Source organism: Colobus angolensis, unplaced genomic scaffold (assembly GCF_000951035.1).
Source record: "Colobus angolensis palliatus isolate OR3802 unplaced genomic scaffold, Cang.pa_1.0 Scaffold28, whole genome shotgun sequence".
In the NCBI taxonomy this organism is placed as follows: domain Eukaryota; kingdom Metazoa; phylum Chordata; class Mammalia; order Primates; family Cercopithecidae; genus Colobus; species Colobus angolensis.
The window spans coordinates 5,949,536-5,963,369 of record NW_012116043.1 but is presented as its reverse complement, the minus strand read 5'-3'; the positions used below and the strand labels follow the sequence as shown (position 1 = coordinate 5,963,369).

Here is a 13,834-nt window from a genome sequence, read left to right as displayed (position 1 = left end):
TAGGGATGGGGTTTCACCGTGTTAGCCAGGATGGTCTTGATCTCCTGACCTCATGATCTGCCCACCTCCGCCTCCAAAGTGCTGGGATTACAGGCGTGAGCCGCCGCGCCCAGCCAGCCACCAATTTCTTAAAAACCATTTAGTAACAAGACTGCAGTAGAAATTGCAATATGACTGTATAGGGTTTGATCATTTGAAGTAAAACCATTATGACAAACCTGAGAATATCAGTTTACTACCATTAGCAAAAAAGAATAACCATTTATTGGCTGGGCAAGTACAGCTCACACCTGTACTCTCAACACTGTAGGAGGCTGTGGTGGGAGGATCGCTTGAACCCAGGAGTTCAAAACCAGCCTGGGCAACATAGGGAGACTCACTCTCTACAAAAAAATTAAAAAATTAGCCAGGCGTTGTAATCCCAGCACTTTGGGAGGCCAAGGTGGGCGGATCACGAGGTCAGGAGATCGAGACCATCCTGGCTAACATGGTGAAACCCCGTCTCCACTAAAAATACAAAAAACTAGCTGGGCGTGGTGGCAGATGCCTATAGTCCCAGCTACTCGGGAGGCTGAGGCAGGAAAATGGCGTCAACCCGGGAGGCGGAGCTTGCAGTGAGCTGAGATTGAGCCACTGCACTCCAGCCTGGGCGACAGAGTGAGACTCCACCTCAAAAAAAAAAAAAAAAAAAATTGGCCAGGTGTGGTGGCACTTGCCTGTAGTCCTAGCTACTTCAGTGGCTGAGGCGAGAGGATTGCTTGAGCCCAGGAGTTGGAGGCTGCAGCAATCCACAGCCTGGGCAACAGAGTGAAACCCTGTCTCAAACAAAACCAAACCCACAAAACAAAAACGAATAACCATTTATTAAAGTAGATACAGAACACTTGTTTGGCCAAATTTTAATACTGCTTTACACGTTTTCTGTTTGTGAAACAATTTGTATTACATTTATAACCAAAACTTTTAACTGGTAACAGATTTAATATTCACTGTCAAACACACAGGTGATCATCTTGAGGGGAAAATACATCAAAGGCATATATACAATTATAGAAGTTCTTATTGTACATGTAGCATGGAAGATACATTTTATTCCTTTTTACATATTCTAGAAGACATTCAAATGAAGATAAATAGATTCAAACTGGTCGATAAACTGTTCTGGTGCTTTGAGGTCCTTCATTTTCTTTTTTGTGATAAGAAAATCCAAAATTATTAATGTTGAATTTCTCATCATACATTCATCTAAAAACAGTAAAAAAAACTTGTAAAGGAAGATTGTAGACTGGTTAATTTAGGTGTTTTATACTGGTTTATTGTTAACTGACTGCTGGGGATACCTGCTAGAGAAGGAAACAAAATTGGAGAAAATTCCTCCAGTTATTTAAATCTGTTTAAGAAATAAAAGGAAAACAAACAAATGAAAATGCTGCAAAGCCGCATGATGCTATGTCTGGCCTAGTCCGTTATGTTCTAATGATCATTTTAAGTGTTTTCTTTTTCAAAAAGGTAAATATCCAAAAAGAAAGACACATTGTGTATGTTTTTTCCCCAAAATATAGATTTTTAAAAAATATATACATATAATATATAGAAGCTGAAATTATGGAAAACTAATAAACAAAACACCACAGTAGATTAAGTGGGTGCAGCATATAGATTATCAAATGTCCCCATAGCAGTTTGGGGACTTTCCCCTCCCTTTACCTGCTTCATGATTTTATAATCACAGCTAAGTATTATCAAGCCTGAAACAAAGGCACTACTGATAACAGGTAGTGCAAAGAGCGCAGGTATTTCTTTGAATAAGAATAAAATACTTTAAATGAGTAGATGAAAATGCAAAATGGCACATTTTTTCAACTCATTCCAGTGTCAAAGCTTAACCAAAAAATCTAAATATACAAATGCAGCCTGGAAATATTTTAGTGCAAATATGAAAAGTAACGGCATAATTTAAAGTTACTTAAATAAGGTATTGTAAGGGTAGGGATTTTTCTATGAGGTCTGGGGACAATAAATGTAATGGCATCTGGTGCAATGTCTTCAAACTTAAAAATCCAGAAAACAAAATTCAAGGTGAAAACTCACCTACTAAATATTTATTCTTCTAACTCATAAGGGGAGACTAAAGGGCAATTTGTTGAAGATCAAAATATTTTCCCAGATTTGCTGATGGGGTAAAAAATACCATGAGTTCTCTTGGAGTCTGCACACACAATGCTGGTGTTACGCTGTGTCAGTGCGAGTGCATCTGAGAGAGCCGTGTCCTCCACTTGAGGCTTCATCAGAAGGTCTCGTCGTCATTGCAGTTGGTGGCCCAGTGTCCAAACATCTCACAGATTTCACAGTATGGGCGCTCCTCACCCCGACTGCCATGGTGTGTGGAATGGGGAGGGTCCTCTGACATCTGTGCCTGGGTAGGACAATCCTCTGTATCGTGGAGATCAAAGCAGTCACAAATGTCACAGAAGAGGCGAGGTTTCTTCTTGGACTGTTTCTCCTGATCATCGCTACAAATGTCAATGTGTGAAATCAGAAAATGTGTAAGAAGAAACTGAAGAGACAAGAACACTTGCAAAGAATTTAAAAAATTAAGCAAGGACTAATTATGGTCAAGTCTGTGAGCCTCCAGTATAAGTAGTACATTATTCCACATTTAAAGTTTTTTGTTTGTTTGATTTTTTGAGATGCAGCCTCACTCTGTCACCCAGGCTGGAGTGCAGTGGCATGATCTTGGCTCACTGCAACCTCTGCCTCCTGGGTGCAAGCAATTCTCCTGCTTCAGCCTCCTGAGTAGCTGGGATTACAGGCGCGCACCACCCCCTGTCAGCTAATTTTGTTGTATTTTTAGTAGAGATCGGGTTTTGCCAGGTTAGCCAAGTTGGTCTCGAACTCCTGACCCCAGGTGATCTGCCCACCTCAGCCTCCCAAAGTGCTGGGATCACAGGTGTGGCCACCATGCCAGCCTCACATTTAAAATTTTCACACCAAACCATTTGTAGTCTCCTCTCACTCACTTGCCAGATTTACGGAAATCTATTTATGGCAAAGGAACCGCAAAACAATTGTTTTTTTTTGTCGCGTCTTTTTACAATCCCCTGGAGAAGCTCATTTTAAAAACACATTTATTTTGATGAAACTAAGGTTCCAATCAGTATGGCTTTTTTTGAGACAAGGTCTTGCTCTGTCACTCAGGTTGGAGTACAGTGGCACAACCTTGGCTGACTGCAACCTCCACCTCAAAGGCTCAAGCAGTTCTCCTGCCTCAGCCTCCCAAGTAGCTGGGATTACAGGCATGCGCCACTATACCTGGCTAACTTTTGTATTTTTAGTAGAGACGAGGTTTCACTATGTTGGCCAGGCTGGTCTCGAACTCCTGACCTTAAGTGATCTGCCCGCCTTGGCCTCCCAAAGTGCTGGGATTACAGCAATCAGTATGTCTTCATATGAAATACCTGTCATAATTGTTCAGGTCATCCCCGTTCCCATTCAGGGCTGCTTCGGACATCATTTCCACCTTCATCTTGAGGTCTTGATTCTTCCTTTGAAGGTCCACTATTACTGAATTTAGGAAATCAATCTGATTTGTTTAAAAAAAAAAAAAAAGATGTGTAAAATGTCAAGAATATATATAAGCTGAAGCATCAAGAAGTCATGAAGTTTATACCTTTAAGCTCTGGTGGCAAAATGTGCAGAAGGGGCCAACAGTGGCTATTAGGAACCCATGCTTTTCACTCTCCCCAAGGACAGGCATGCTGCGACTGTGTGAGTCAAGAGCTGAACTTAAACGAGGCTATGTCTAGGTGGTGGTGGTAAAACTATGGCAGTTTCTTTTACCCCCTCATACCTTTCAGATTTCTTCAAATGTTCCTGAGTAGATGCTATTTTATATTTTAAAAAACATTTAAATTACACTTCATTAAATGTTTCTAGGTATAACATGGGTAAACTTCTTTTCTTTTTGAGGCAAATGAAATTATTCTTTTTTTTTCTCGCTCTGTTGCCTAGGCTGGAGTGCAGTGTCAGGATCTCAGCTCACTGCAGCCTCTGTCTCCTGGGTTCAAGCGATTCTCCTGTCTCAGCCTCCTGAATAGCTGGGGATTACAGGTACATGCTACCATGCCTGTCTGATTTTTGTAGTTTTAGTAGAAACAGGGTTTCACCATGTTGGCCAGGCCAGGTCTCAAACTCCTGACCTCAGGTGATCCACCCGCCTCAGCCTCCCAAAGTGCTAGGATTACAAGTGAGCCACTGTGCCGGGCCATGAAATTAATTAATTAATTAATTAATTATTTATTTATTTTTTTTGAGGCGGAGTCTCGCTCTGTCACCCAGACTGGAGTGCAGTGGCCGGATCTCAGCTCACTGCAAGCTCCGCCTCCCGGGTTTACGCCATTCTCCTGCCTCAGCCTCCCGAGTAGCTGGGACTACAGGCGCCCGCCACCTCGCCCGGCTAGTTTTTGTATTTTTAGTAGAGATGGGGTTTCACCGTGATAGTCAGGATGGTCTCGATCTCCTGACCTCGTGATCCGCCCGTCTCGGCCTCCCAAAGTGCTGGGATTACAGGCTTGAGCCACCGTGCCCGGCCGAAATTATTTATTTATGAGACGGAGTCTTGCTCCATTGCCCAGGCTGGAGTGCAATGGCTCGATCTTGGCTCACTGCAACTTCTGCCTCCCAGGTTCAAGCGATTCTCCTGCCTCAGCCTCCCTAGTAGCTGGGACTACAGGCATGTACCACCATACCCGGCTAATTTTTTTATTTTTAATAGAGACGGGGTTTCATCATATCGTCCAGACTGGTCTCAAACTTCTGACCTCATGATCCACCAGTCTTGGCCTCCCAAAGTGCTGGGATTAAAGGCATGAGCCACCGCACCCAGATGAAATTATTCCTAAACATCTAAATCTGTGGGTTGGTGGAGTGCTATTGGTTCATGAAAAAGTATAAGAAACATTTTTTTTCAAATAGAAAAAATCTTGCATTCTCCAAAAGTCATAATCTTACATTTCTGAATATATGGGCACAAGTTTGTTTTCATTCTACCACATAAAAAATATTGGCCGGGCACGGTGGCTCACGCCTGTAATCCCAACACTTTGGGAGGCTGAGGCACGCAGATCACCTGAGGTCAGGAGTTCAAGACCAACATGGCCAACATAGTGATACCCTGTCTCTAGTAAAAATACAAAAATTAGCCAGGTGTGGTGGTGTATGCCTGTAGTCCCACCTACTCAGGAGGCTGAGGCTGGAGAATCACTTGAACCCAGGAGGCGGACGTTGTAGTGAGCCATGACTATACCACTGCATTCCAGCCTGGGCAACAGAGCAAGACTCCATCTCAGATAAATATATACACATACACACACACACACACTCTCTCTCTGCATAAAAAGGTTAGTTCTTCCATTAAACTCTACAATACATCCAGGATTTTTCTGTTCTGTAGATCTGAAAAAGTCACATGGAAATTTCCTTCAGACTGTCATTTATCAACTGACTGGTAATGGTGGAGCAATAAGTAAACATGTCCTCAGGGAAAATGGAGAAAGCTAAAGCTCCCTCCCAACTGAGGAGAGACAGCTGAGCACACCAACTAGGTGGTGTTCAGGTACCACCCAGAGGGTGAGCACCTGTGCCAAGAGCCCTGGGGCAGCAGGGACAACAAGATGGCCGACAGGAGGGACCGCTCTTGTCCTGAACATTTCCTTTCAAATGAAGGGCATTTTGACTTAAAAACAAAAAATTTCTTCCTCCTTCTACAAATAATAAAAACACCTCATTTCTCTAAATTGAAAGAACCCACTTTATAATATTTAAAATATATATAGATATACACATACATATATACACAAATATTTTACTTTTTAAAGAAATATTTGGTCTTTTTCTCCTGCTGGGGAGTTATGCAGCAAAGTTAGCAGTCACTGCAGTCTTTCTCTGCAGCATATCCCAGCATCATGGAGGCCACCTATGAAGGCAGACCTACTGAGTCTATCTTCACTTCTCAAAGTGCATTTTCTAAGTCATCATCATGTTAAGAGCTCCATTTCAGGAAGAAGAAAAAGTCACAATATGGATGTAAGTATAGTGGGAAACTACACACACACACACACACACACACACACACACACGTGCACGCAAATTAGGAAACATGAAACGAACCATTTGCTGATGGGAAGAAAAGTGTTGTCAGCAGCAGATGAAACAGACCGAAGCAGAAAGGAAGGGGGAAGAGAAGACACTGTTAGTTATTAAGCCCAGTAGACATACAAAGAGGACAATGCTAATCCATGGTAAGTTTGTACAATGTTGAATTGTTTTATGCCCCTCAAGGGAGGTGTCTGGCAACTAAAATCTCAAGGTGAGTTTTTCTTTTATTTAAAAATAAAATGTGGCTTTTGTACTTTTGAATTTTGAACATGACTAATACATACAAAATATATTATTAAAATTAAAAGATGGATGTTTATTGCTATATACAATTATATTTCCAAATACAGAATAGTTTGCCTTTATATAATCCCTTTCTACAAATTTTTGTCTGTTTTGAGACGGGGCCTTGCTCTGTCACCCAGGCTGGAGTGCCCACGTTGCGCAGGCTGGTCTTGGGCTCGAGCGGTCTGTCTACCTTGGCCTACCAAAGTGCTGGGATTGCAGGTGTAAGCTGCTGTGCCTGGGCCCTCCACCCCACCTTTTTTTTTTTTTTCTGAGACAGGTTCTTCCTTTGTCAGTGAGGCCTAAGTGCAGTGGCATGATCATGGCTCACTGCAGCCTCAACCTTCTGGACTCAAGTGATCCTCCTGCCTCAGCTTCTGGGGTAACTGGGACTACAGGAGCATGTCACCATGCCTGAGTAATTTTATTTTTTGTAGAGATAAGGTCTTGCCATTGTTGCTCAGGCTGGTCTCGATCTTCTGATCTCAAGCAGTCCGCTTGCCACAGCCTTCCAAAGAGCTGGAATTATAGGCGTGAGCCCCTGCACCTGACCCAGGCCCTTAACATTTTTTTAAATTAATTAATTTTTTTTTTTTTTTTGAGACGGAGTCTGGCTCTGTCACCCAGGCTGGAGTGCGGTGGCCGGATCTCAGCTCACTGCAAGCTCCGCCTCCCAGGTTTACGCCATTCTCCTGCCTCCGCCTCCCAAGTAGCTGGGACTACAGGCGCCCGCCACCTCACCCGGCTAGTTTTTTGTATTCTTTAGTAGAGATGGGGTTTCACCGTATTAGCCAGGATGGTCTCGATCTCCTGACCTTGTGATCCGCCTGTCTCGGCCTCCCAAAGTGCTGCAATTACAGGCTTGAGCCACCGCGCCCGGCCTAATTAATTGTTTTGCGACAGGGTCTTGCTCTGTTACCCAGGCTGCAGGTTTTTTTTTTTTTTTTTTGTAGAGATGAGGTCTCACTATGTCCAGGTTGGTCTCAAACTTTTGAGCTCAAGCAATCATCGCACCTTGGCCTCCCAAAGTGCTGGAATTACAGGGATGAGCCACCATTCCTGGCCTAATCCCATTTTTAGTTTAAAACTAAAGTTGTTTTGTTAATTTTTGCTTTAAGAGACTGAGTTTTCAAGAAACCAGTCTTTTTAAGGTTAAGATGAGTTACAAACCCTTTGACAGAGCAATTCTACTTCTAGGAATTCATCTTGCAGAAATACCAATACGTAAAATGATAGCTGCCCAAGATAATTCCTTACAGCATTGTTTATAATACACCCAAAGGATCAGAAACATCCCAAGGGTCATTGTCAACCAATAGGGAACTGACTAAATTATAGTAAATCCACGTAATGGAACACTACATAGCGATAAAAAAGATAAGTGCAGAACCATTTATGTAGAGTATGCCATTATCTACATTAAAAAAAGGGAGGGAAGACTGTATTAGTGTTGGCTTATATACACATTTTTAAAAAATCTCTGAAAAGGAAAGACACTAATAACAGTAATTAACTGTTTGCAGGGTTGGGAACTGAGCAGGAGAGAGAAGGTTTGGACATTTAATGTATGTATGTTTAATTCTGTTTAATGTTCGGACTAGGGGAATGTAATACCCATTCAAAAGACTAAATGATACAAAAGACATCAAATGAGAAGGAAAATAAACCAAAAGACTCAATGATCTTGAAAAATAGCAAGAAAGCAAAGCAATAAGGCAGGAACATTACCTGACTCTCCTGGGCTCTTTCATCCTCGTCTGCCTGAGTGTCCGTATTACCTTGTATTTGAGAAAAAAAAAAAAAAAGTGGAGGGAGAAGAGATGTATATTTTTAATCACAATCTAAACTGCAGGGAAAGGGCCTGTGTTCAAAACTCATTTTCCTGTGGACTTCCCAGATGCACCACTTTGAGCACATGTGGATGAGTTCCTGTCCCGTTGCGGGACCCTACAGGGCCTCACAGACACAAGCCCTGCCCTTCACGTGCTCTCCCTCAGGCCTGCTAACTCCTGGGTAAGAATGCCTGTCACGTCCATCTGAATGTACACAGGCAATCCACCCTTCTTCACCAAAGGGACCACCTCTTCTCCTGCACTGCTGTGTACTTTAAGACCCCCCAGTCTGGATGGCAGCAGGCAGTCATCATCGTAGGTTTGTGACAACATTGACAGACCACAAGAAGGCCCAGGAACGGGGACGGCAGGCACGTGGGATCAGCCCTCGATTGATTAAGTGGTGGAAGAGCTGAGGAGAGTCAGGGTCAGGGCAGCACAAGAGCTGTCTTCGAAGAGCATCTCTACTAGAAAGGGCTCCTCGGGAGGAAGCGCGGTGTACAGAGCAGCACTGGGCAGGCGTCCTTTACCTGAGGAGCTGCTGAGCTGCCTCTTGTTTTCTTTGAGTTGAAGCTCCAAGTTCTTTACCTTGAGCTCAAGCTTCACCTTATCAGACTCTAGAGTCTGAACAACTGAATGCAAGGACTTGGCAGAGGCGTTTTCTCCCCTGAGCACTGTGACCTGAAACACAGTTGTTTAGCTTAGGCTGGGCGTTTGAACAAAAGGAGGCAGCGTGAAAGCTCGTGCACCGTGTGGTACTCTACCTCATTTCTCAGTTTCTCCAGCTCGGCATCCTTTTCTGTGAGTAAGGCACTAGTTATGCTGATGGATTTCTGCAAGGAAGCTTTCTCTTCATCTGCGTCTTTTATGAACTTGGATTCTCTAAAAGACCAAAGAGTTAAAAGTTCCACAAATCAGCCGAAAGACTGGTCAGTGCACAACTGTTCTAGAACAAACACATAATTAACGTTAGTTAATGTAAAAAAAATATATAACAGGGAAGTTTTATAGGGAGTTAAGGCCATTATGCTCACAAAATTTTACTTGAAATTTTACTTACTGTGAGGGGAGAAAAAGTTTACCTATGCATAGACATGCCAGAGTCTGCATATGATTGTATCCATTTGAACTTAAAGAAACAAGTTAATAAATTTGGAAGAGGTAGAATTAAAGAAGAAAAACCGGTTGCACCCTCCCCAATATTCTACTAAAATCTAACCCCGAGTTGAATTTTGTTAATTCTTGAATAAATTATTACCAAGCAATAATAACAATTAAAATACACACATGCAAAGCAGTTATACAGATGTCATGCAGAGCAGCTTTATGCTGGAAATATCAATTGGTTCTCACTAATTTCAGTAACTTTTTTAGCAAGTTCCAAGAATGAGTGTTTAAGATGTTATGGGCCAAAACAGTAGTAAAGATGATTATTATTACTCAAACTGAAGGATTATTACTTTCCAGCCATAGACTCTGAAGAGGACATTAAATTAGCTCATAGAAATTAGTGGTAATTCCATAAAGGCTAGAACAGAAAATGTTACAATGGTTTTCTCAGGTGCAGAATGAAAGCATGGGGAGCCTGGAAGGAGGAACTCAGAGCGCCTGGTTATGTTCTCGGCTTGACTCAATAGTTGGTTATCAGCAGAGGGCAGGGGTGAGGCCATTAATGAGAGGGCTGTGGGAGTGGGAAGAAAAAGGGAAAGATGAAGGAGGAACAGGGAGGGACACAGGACACAGTGAAAAAGCCCAAAGGGCAGGCTAGCATGTGTTTCCGTATGTGTACCTATTTAAAGTTGTGGGTTGTTTTTTGTTTTTTTTTTTTTTGACAGAGTCTCGCTCTGGTGCCCAGGCTGGAGTGCAGTGGCATGATCTCTGCTCACTGCAACCACCGTCTCCTGGGTTCAAGCGATTCTCCTGCCTCAGCCTCCCAAGTAGCTGGGATTACAGGTGCCCACCACCATGTCTGGCTAATTTTTGTATTTTCAGTAGAGACGCAGGTTTCACCATGTTGACCAGGCTGTTCTCAAACTCCTGACCTCAAGTTATCTGCGCACCTCAGCCTCACAAAAGTGCTGGGATTACAGGCTCACACCACCAGGCCCAGCTAATTTTTGTATTTTTAGTAGAGTCCAGGTTTCACCATGTTGGTCAGGCTGGTCTCGAACTACTGACCTCAGGTGATCTGCCCACCTTGGTCTCCCAAAGTGCTGGGATTACAGGCGTGAGCCACTGTGCCTGGCCATACTTAAAGTTTTGTTATAAAAACTTGCATTTTAAAATGCCAAGGTCATTAAAGAGAAAAAAAGGCTGAGAAACTGTCACATACGGAGGAGACGAAGGAGATATGACAACTAACTACAAGGCAGGATCCTAGTTTGGATGCTGGAACATAAAAGGACATTAGTGAGAAAACTGGTGAAATCTGAATGAAGTCCCTTGTTTCCGTTGAGAGTATGCTGTTCATGGTAATTTCTTAGTTTTTTGATGACTGTGCCAGGGCTGTGTGGGATGTTCAGTTAGGGGCATCTGGGGGAAGGTCTATGAGAACTGGATGCACTATGTTTGCAACTCTTCTGGAATCTAAAATTATTTTAAAATAAAACGTTTTTAAGTGACATGCAGTGTGAAACACGAGAGGAAAATGACAAAAATACTTTAGGAAAAACAAAACTGGAGAAAAATTTCCTAGGTTAGGCCACAGGCCATACAACCTAAGATACTGCATTAGCAGAGACAATCATCAGTGAGCGGTTATAACCTTCACAAGAAGTCAAATCACACCTGCTGCTATTCCAAGGAACTGGGAAAATGCAGAGGATATACTGGTTGTCTGTTTTGGAACCAACTGGAGGAAAAGGAAACCGAGGCCCAGGTTAGAAACGGCAGAATGTATGTCTGGTTAGTGAGACCCAAGATATCCGGCACACAAGTTACAGAAATCTCATGACTTATGGCAAATTGAAACTCTACACAAAGATGAAAATATAAGTGTTGTATTTATCTCATTGTGTGGCTTACACTTACACTCCAGAATGAGAAGTAGTAAGAAAAGAATCTGAGACAGAAATTTCTTGAATTAAAAACCCCAACATTACTCATGCACTGGAAACGGGTGGGCATCAGTGCAGGTAAATTACTAAGCTAGTAACACCTTGTTAACACCTTGTTAGGACATAGGCTCTTGCTTAGGTCAAAACAGTAACTTAAAGGAATGTACAGGCGCTTTTTGTCATCTGGGAAGTAAAAATATCTGATGTCACTGAAAAATGCAATAAAGCTTGGGTTTCAGCTAGGAACGGTGTCTCATGCCTGTCACCCCAGCACTCTGGGAGGCAAAGGCAGGAGGATCGTTTGAGGCCAGGAGTTCGAGACCAGCCTGGCTGACACAGTGAGACCCCCGCCTCTACAAAAACTTAAAAAAAAAAAAAAAGCTAGGCATGGCAGCACATGCCTGTTGTCCCAGCTACTAGGGAAGCTGAAGCGGGAGGATCGCTTGAGCCCAGGAGCTTGATGTTGTAGTGAGCTCTGATAGTGCCACTGCACTCCAGTCTGGGCAACAGAGCAAGACTCCATCTTAAAAAAAAAAAATTCCCGGGTTTCTTATGTTTCTATTAAACACATTTAGTAATTGATTGTGTTATAAAAATGATTTCCAGAGCTTCACTTGCTATAAATCCAACTCAAATTTGAAAAATGTAATTTTAAATGTTTTTACTAAAAAAATACCAGGATTTGGGGTTGTCAAGAAGAGATTTAGATTTCCCTATAATCGGGACTCTATTTGGCCAAGATCCCACAGATGCTCAGTGCTGGGGAGGAATAAACAAACCTCCAGCTGGCAGAAGGAAAAAGGGACAGGTGTCCTTCTCTGGGGCCACCAAACAGACTCTGCTCATAATCACATATACACACAACCTCTCAGTCCGGCTGCTTTCTAAGGAGATGGCTGCCAGAATGTTTCTTATACAAGTTACCAACATGTGCACGGTTAAGAAAGAAATCTGACTTGTGATTTATATACCAGATGACAGGGTAAGTAGACTCTGGCAGCTCATCTTTGCGACCCATCGTCATCGCTAGCTTCTTAGGCCATCTCTAAGCCCCAATTCCACTGTGCAAACCACCAGGAGGGGCGAAAATAAACCATCGTCTATGCCAACATTACTGACATCTGAGTCACAAATTGTATTAAGCCATTAGCTGGAATCACTTGGTATTACAAAAAAAAAAAAAAATCAAGAAGGGAAAATAAACATAATATGAAAGAAGGGATAGAGGGACCAGAAAGCTCTCTCTCTCCATCTCCCAAGGGAACATTTTATCTAGATTCTTTCCTTACTACTTATGTAAGAAAAAAATTCCAGTAATGAAGCAAATACCTTAAAGTGTTACTGGGCAAGCTTTAAAAATGCAAGATAACAAGAACCAAATATTAGAACCATGAAGAGAAATGCAAATACAGTAAGGAGACTAAATTTGCACTGAAGTTATTTGCTGTATATAGATATAAAAAGGAAATATGTGTGTGTTTGTGTGTGTGTGTATATATATATATATATACTGCTGAGACTATTTTACAAAACAAAAGCAAGACACAGAGGGACAAAGGCAGCCAAAAAATATATACAACAATTTGGTTTACTAAAAATATATGAAATTTATTTATTATAACGTGGATAGACTTTCTTTAGTCTTACCATTAAAGACACACAGATATAGCAAAGGAAGCAAGAGTAGGAAAGGGAAAAGAGAGGGGTGAAATGAGCATTGGTAAGTAGCGCAAGCTCGGAGACAGTCAGACAGTTAGCAACCCACAGTGAGCCGGATGAGCTGACGTAGCACAGGACCTCTTCAGAATTTGGGGGCTTCATTGTCAAGCCAGTTTTCACTCCTAACAGAAATACTGCATGGGCACTGACAGGATGCACTGACTCCAAAAATCCATGCCTTGCGCTTTGGCTTTGGAGCCCCTTCTTTGACACGAAAAAGCCTGGAGAAGGGAGCGAAACCAAACCAGCTCCCGAATCTGCATCAGGCTTCAGAGGCACAGATGAACAGACCCTCCCAGCTCTGGCAATTAAAGCAATGCGAGGCATACCTTGCTTTACCCATTAGACTCTTAGAGCTTGTTTTAAAAGGCTCGCCCAACTTCAGAGTTTTTCAAAGAAATGATTACATTTTTATGCTTGGGGAAAAATTTTTACTACATATTGCTTGCAACTCAGTGTTTAAAGTTACAAAAAAAAAAAAACCCACAGCAAATAAAGAAAGGTTCTACTAATTTTTTCTGTCTTTCTTTCTTTTATTTTTTGAGATGGGAGTCTCACTCTGTTGCCCAGGCTGAAGTACAGTGATGCAATCTCGGCTCACTGTAACCTCTGCCTCCTGAGTTCAAGCAACTCGCCTGCCTCAGCCTCCTGAGTGGCTGAGATTCCAGGCACGTGCCACCACACCCAGCTAATTTTTGTATTTTTAGTAGAGGTGGGGTTTCACCATGTTGGCCAGGCTGGTCTTGAACTCCTGACCTCAGGTGATCCTCCCAAAGCACTGGGATT

At 42.4% G+C, this 13,834-nt stretch overlaps 1 protein-coding gene across 1 annotated transcript in view; it reads right to left on the bottom strand.

Annotated features, from left to right (window-relative positions):
* Positions 1 to 848: 848 nt before the first annotated feature.
* Positions 849 to 13,834, bottom strand: part of CLIP1 (CAP-GLY domain containing linker protein 1) — a 135,216-nt gene continuing 122,230 nt past the window's right edge. Inside the window, exons 21-27 of the mRNA XM_011948489.1 lie at positions 12,659 to 12,679; positions 9,038 to 9,155; positions 8,804 to 8,954; positions 8,170 to 8,219; positions 6,169 to 6,174; positions 3,459 to 3,583; positions 849 to 2,513 (exon numbers count right to left, since the gene is read on the bottom strand). Of these exons, the coding sequence (XP_011803879.1) occupies positions 2,288 to 2,513; positions 3,459 to 3,583; positions 6,169 to 6,174; positions 8,170 to 8,219; positions 8,804 to 8,954; positions 9,038 to 9,155; positions 12,659 to 12,679 (697 nt within the window). The 3' untranslated portion in view covers positions 849 to 2,287. The remainder of the gene's footprint in view (positions 2,514 to 3,458; positions 3,584 to 6,168; positions 6,175 to 8,169; positions 8,220 to 8,803; positions 8,955 to 9,037; positions 9,156 to 12,658; positions 12,680 to 13,834) is intronic.